The sequence below is a fragment of the Ciona intestinalis genome, chromosome 5 (assembly GCF_000224145.3).
Source record: "Ciona intestinalis chromosome 5, KH, whole genome shotgun sequence".
NCBI lineage: Eukaryota > Metazoa > Chordata > Ascidiacea > Phlebobranchia > Cionidae > Ciona > Ciona intestinalis.
In genome coordinates, this window is record NC_020170.2 from 1,596,112 (window position 1) to 1,602,405 (window position 6,294).

The 6,294-nt window shown below is 30.5% G+C and overlaps 1 protein-coding gene across 1 annotated transcript in view; it reads left to right on the forward strand.

The window, feature by feature from the left end:
• LOC100179807 (origin recognition complex subunit 1-like) overlaps window positions 1-6,294 on the forward strand; it is a 17,851-nt gene that overhangs the window by 6,917 nt on the left and 4,640 nt on the right. Inside the window, exons 3-15 of the mRNA XM_026834747.1 lie at window positions 423-562; window positions 741-829; window positions 1,098-1,191; window positions 1,768-1,857; window positions 1,974-2,114; window positions 2,326-2,472; window positions 3,097-3,146; window positions 3,210-3,408; window positions 3,481-3,645; window positions 3,986-4,108; window positions 4,497-4,588; window positions 5,016-5,194; window positions 5,928-6,099. Coding sequence (XP_026690548.1) covers window positions 1,149-1,191; window positions 1,768-1,857; window positions 1,974-2,114; window positions 2,326-2,472; window positions 3,097-3,146; window positions 3,210-3,408; window positions 3,481-3,645; window positions 3,986-4,108; window positions 4,497-4,588; window positions 5,016-5,194; window positions 5,928-6,099 — 1,401 coding nt within the window. The 5' untranslated portion in view covers window positions 423-562; window positions 741-829; window positions 1,098-1,148. The remainder of the gene's footprint in view (window positions 1-422; window positions 563-740; window positions 830-1,097; window positions 1,192-1,767; window positions 1,858-1,973; window positions 2,115-2,325; window positions 2,473-3,096; window positions 3,147-3,209; window positions 3,409-3,480; window positions 3,646-3,985; window positions 4,109-4,496; window positions 4,589-5,015; window positions 5,195-5,927; window positions 6,100-6,294) is intronic.

Here is a 6,294-nt window from a genome sequence, read left to right on the forward strand (position 1 = left end):
GTCCTTTGGCAAGACACTTAACGACAATTGCTTCAACCCAGTGGTCACTAATGGGTTGTCCAAATTATCAGCCATACAAATTTCATTTAAAACAAAAACTTTGTTAATGTCTGGCACCAAAGTAGTAGTGTTCATGCCTCTAACCCAGAGGTATTGGGTTTAAGGCTCGTCGCTGCTACCATTGTGGTGTCCTTGGTCAAGAAACTTAGGAAAAATTGCTCCAACTCAGTGGTCAATAATAAAATGTCCAAATTATCAGCCATACAGAAATAAATACCAAAAAAATAACCCTAAAGTAACATACATAGTAAGCCATACTGTCCCGAGGTATAAGAAACAGAACACCTGTGTTCCAACCATGCAAGGATAACGCAAGTTCATTCATTGACGTTCATTAATATTATTCAATGTGTATTCCTAAGGTATTATCAAGCTTTGTATCTCAAGAATCCCGCACAGCGTTTCAGTCGAGAAGTTAAGATTGGTGATGGTGTAGTGGTCGCAAGTGGTGAATCGCAACAAGATTTTTATCTTGCAAAAGTCGATCTTTTTTTTGATGATGGTAACTTTAAATAAAAAGGCGGTTAAAATTTAAAAAAAAATTAAAAACTTGACACTGTCAAAGTAGATTTGATATTGCTAAAGTAGACCTTTTCTTTGATGATAGTAATTTAAAATGAAATTTCTTTTAAAATGTTAAAATTTGGCATTAATTTTTTTAAAAACTTATCAATTTTAAGGTGAAGAAAAGTGTGCAATTGTAACTTGGTACTTCCGAAGCAATGAGATTCCTAGAAAAAAAATTCCGAATGGATTGTATGAGAATGAGGTAACATAATAAATGTATATATACATTTTTTTGAATAAAAATTACATTCAACTCTCTGGCGTTTGATATACAATTAAACTAAGGTAGGGTACCAATCTAACAGACACCAATAAAAATTGTAACCTACATAACTGATAACATTATAATTGACATAATAGGTATTTTTACATCTGAAAAAAATCATGTTACCATTTTGTAAATTGATGTACTATATGCAATTGAATTATAGTATTTAGTAACCAACTAATTCCATTGGTTGTTAATCCAGGTTTTCTTGTGTTCTGCCAAAGCAGAGAATGTTATAGACGTGGAAACAATTATGGATAAATGTTCCATAATATATTCACCTTCACCTATTATAGGTAATGTTATGTTGAACAATTTGGTAAAATTAAAAAAAAAGTTATAAAACACATTTATTTTTTAATTAATTGATCACAATTGTGGACGTGTGGTCCAGTCTGTCCAATTATTAAATTTATTATTTAAACTCGTGTTTTAATTAAAGTTTAATTTAAATTAAATCCTATATATATATGTATATTAATTGAAAGTTATAAACCACATTTAATTTTTTGAATTATGGATTACAATTGTGGTCCATTATTAAATGTTTTTATTCAAACTCATGTTTTGTTTAATTTACATTGAATCTACAACATAGATTAATTAAAATCTATAAAACACATTTCTTTTTTTGAATATTTATTATTTGATCACAATTATGATCTAGTCTGTAGTCTAATTATTAAATCCATTTATTCAAACTCAGGTTTTGTTTAATTTACATTAAATCTACATCTTAGATTAATTAAAAATTATAAAACGCATTTCCCTTTTTAAACAATTGATAACAATTATGGTCCAGTCTGTCCAATTATTAAATCCGTTTATATAAACTCGTGTTTTGTTTAATTTATTTTGAAACTACATCGTAGATACATCAGTTGATAATGAAGATCACACGTTTACTTATTTTTATCGGAAATCATTCAATGGAACAAAATTAACAACTTTGCATCATCCAGGTAAGGTTTCTATTACATTGTTTTTACTTGATTAGTTGACTATTGTTGCTTGAGGGTAAATCAAAATAACACTAAGCAAATCTCTGTTTTTTAAAAAGTATTTAAATCCTTTTTAGACAATAAAAAAACTCAAGTGAAAAAAATGCGGAGAGCAAAAGACGACACTGCAATTAAAAGTAAACAGAAAAAAGAAGTGAGTAAAATTGATCAGAGACCGCCACTGAAACCAACTGAAAATACAACAACACCAGTTAAAGGTAATTTTTTTTTTTCTTAAACATCGAATCTGGGGTGGCAGGCCTTTTCTGAAATCGTTATTAGTAATATTACAATCAAGGATATTTTCTTTGACTAAATTTAGCGCCATATTTTTTAAATTACAGAAAAAAATTTAAATTTTAAATAGTATATATATATATTTAAAAAAAATTAAAAAAAAGTTAAAAAAAATATTTTTTATATTCATAGAAAAACGTAACATTGATGACTCTGAGCATCTTGTTGTAAAGAATCCTCTCACGTCGCCCATCAGTGCATCTGGTATTGGATTATTAGATGCAAGTTCGGCCGCTCTTAATTTATTGGGAAGTGAAAGTGACACTGAAGATGGCAAAAGTAACTTGGACATTTTTTAAAATTTTAAATATTTTAAAGCTAGACAATAAGGTACAACCTATTTCAAAGTTTGTTTATTTATATTTAACTTAATGAATGATTGGAGCAACTCTGCGGAATGAATTAGTTAAGGAAAACACAATGAACGAAATAACCGTACACTACATGCATTAACGCACGACTGATGAATTTGTGGTTGCATCACACCACGTGGCATTCACGGGCGAACAATGCCGTGTGTGACGTAGCGCCACTAGCGTGTGTGTGACGTTTACACGTATAAAGACGATATTCGTCTAAAAGCCACGTCTGTATCTTTTTACCCACAAAATCTGTTTGCGATAAAATAGTTTTAGCGTACCCAAAGTCCCCCTTTGTTTTTTGTTACCCCACTTGACTATATATATTAATATATGATGTTGATGCTTTATAAATTTTAATACAAAGTTGTTTTTTTTACTTAAACAGTAATTTTGTTTTTTACTTCATTAAGCCTATCTTCTAAAACTTGTTGTATCAAATTTGGTTTAGGTTTTAAAAGCTTTAATGTTTATATTTTCTATGCAATACCAATAGATATTAAACAAATATCAGAAAATCATCGTCAATTGAAATTTTTTTTAGGCCAAACTACAGAAAACGTAAAATCACAAAATCGGAAATCTGTGACAAAGGTAATTTTAATAATTATATAAAAATAAATTTATTTCTTTTCCAATTGTTTTTCTGCATTGTAGAATAAATTGAAACAAATTCAAGACGAAGCAAAAGTAACTCCACTAAAGATTGATAAAACTACAATGAAAGTGATTTCCAAAAAAAAGTTGCTTGTCCATGTTGTAGCAACAAGAGAATTACCAGCTGTAAATAAATCAAGTAAAAAAGAGGATAAAACTTGTGCAAGGAAATCTGTGAGACTTTCTACAAAAAAGCAAGGTAAAATTATTTTTTTATTTTTTTTTGAATGACTTTTGCGGTAGTAAAATGTTAAAAATTTTTGTTTATTAGTTCCTGAAAAGAGCAAATCTAGGTCATCAAACAGAATAAAAAGCGCCAAGAAGGAGAAAAAATATGATTCTGATGAATCAAATGTTTCTGAAAGTTTAAGTGTCAACAGTGAATCTTCAACAAATAAAACCAAAAGTAACCTTCGTAGATCTACGCGGTTATCAGGTAAAAATCCGTGCTACAATTGTGGGCGTATGTGTGGGCAAGACACTTAACAGCAATTGCTTCAACCTAGTGATCACTAATGGGTTATACAAAAAGTATCATACATGGTAACTCCCAAGCTGGCACGAGGTGTATTAAACAGAATACCCATGTTAATAGCACTGTTGTTTTCCAGGCATGTGTGGATAAAGTATTTTATTTGGTAGTAAACAAAAAGTGTCTTATTTGGTAGTAAACAAAGAATTTTTGCGGAATGATCAAGAAATCTGGGATTAAAGTGCTAACTATATCCCATCTTACCCCACAGTACTCTATTCATTTATTAACATGTATGCTTCAGTTTATCAACCCAAGAAGCTTGAAGATGAATTTGAAGACGATCTTTCAGATGAAGATGTTAACTTTGATGGAACAAAACATGTGCCATCTTCCTCCTCCAGTGACGAGGGAGATGATGATGAAGGTAATCAAAATACAAGAAATTTTTTTCAAAAATTGAAAAATCACATCACAAGATCATTTTCTTCAGAAAATAAAATATTACACCAAGATGATTTATTTCAGAAAAGAAATAAACACATTAATAGAACTAAAAAACAACATTTTCTTTGGGTTCTTATAATAAAGCTGCAACAATGTAATAAGGCTTATACTTTTAGGATTATTTCTTCAAGAAGAAATATTTTCTGGTTTACAATTTTAAATACAATGATCAGCAAAATTAAAAAAAATACTTTTTTTTTTATTAAAAAACTACTTTTCTTCCCCCTTTGTTTTGTGGCATGCCTTTGGTTTAATCTAACAATTGTCCTGTATTAACAATAACACTTTTTAAATACAATACTTTTTAGAGGAAGAAGTTGTAAAAGTACGTACAAAAAGAAGAAAATCTACCATGAAGAAATCAAATACAGTTACTCCCATTTGCATCAAGCTGCCAAAGGTTACAAACATTTCCTACAAATTTAACACAAACTATTTTAAATGGTCTTGTAAAAATAAAGGGTCCAGTTGTTACTATTTCGCTTAACTATACATTTAAGGATTATGTAACTTAGTGTGCCTATGAAAGTCTATTTTGAAGTATTGTTGTAGGGGTAACTTTATGCCGAAATCCCAGACCTTTTTAGAATTTTTTTCAATGAAAAAAATAAATACCATCTTTATTATTACTAACAAAAATTTATATCAGTTAAATTTATAAATGAACTCAAAGTTTTGGTTTACCGCAAACTGTTTATGAATGAACTCAAAATTTTGGTTAACCGCAAACTAATTTATGAATGAACAAAAAATTTTGGTTTACCGCAAACTAATTCATAGGGTAATACTCTGTTTGCTTTGACTCTTTACCGTTGTATTTTCCATAGGAACGAACTCCATATATCCCAAAACGTAAAACTGTGGTGAAAACAGCAGAAAATACATTTGATGAAGCACAAAAGAGATTGCATGTTTCTGCTGTCCCTGAATCCCTCCCGTGCAGAGAAGAAGAATTTCAATCGATATTTTCTTTTATTGAAGGAAAGATTATATCGGGAACAGGGGGGTATGTAATAAATTCTGTCTGATTTTTTTATATATATTTATGTTTGAAATGATATATGGTAGCAGTCTGAATACGTATACATGTTGCAGCTTAGTAGTTTTGAACCATTTTATGTTAAAGGTTAACTTTTTTTTAGGTTAAAACATGTATGCATAGTATGTATGCATAGTTCGCAGGGAACTGTATTATAAAAAAAATTACCAAGTTCATTAAAGGAAATTAGTTTAAAAGACACTACTCTTATATATATGTTAGTAAAATGTCATAGTGTCATTGCTTTTACATTGGTACCATGGGCTCAGTGATTTAGGCGTCTGCATCATAACCAAAGTGACCCCAGTTTAATGCTTGACGGTGATACTAGCACTGATGGGCGTATGTGTTCTTGGGCAAGACACTTAACGTACATTGCTTCAACCCAGCGGTCACTAATGAGTTGTTCAAGCAAAAATCATACACAAAATCGAAAAGTGTGTTAACTCGTACGCACACCCGGACAAAAGATAAAAAATAAGGCGAAAATCTGTGTCTGATTCAACACAAAGTTGAAAACTGGTTACATAAACGACTTAAACGGACTTCTCAGGTGTTGGGGTAATGGGCCAAATCTGCCTAAATCCCAAGTCTCTGACAAGGATCTCACCCACAAAGAATAAAAAAACTTTTTTTTCTTTACACAGATGTATATATATAAGTTTAGAAAACATTACTCGATTTAAACCTTATTTTTCAGATGTATGTATATAAGTGGTGTACCAGGCACGGGTAAAACAGCTACAGTGATGGAGGTTCTTTCAGCACTTCGTCAATCGGTTGATGACGGAGATTTGGAGGATTTTGAATATATTGAAATCAATGGAATGAGATTGACGGACCCTCGCCAGATATATGTGCAAATATTAAAGGTAAGAATATTATGTTATAGCATGGTTCTAAAATCAGTGATTTTATAGGTTTTTAAAACTCGTTGGAAATATTTAGCAAAAACTAATAGCAAAGCTTTGGTGACATAAGTTTCACAATGAAACAAGCACATTTTTGGAACCATAAAGTAGCGTATGTTGAACTGTTGTGACCAAACCTAAAAAGTGGCAGTCCAT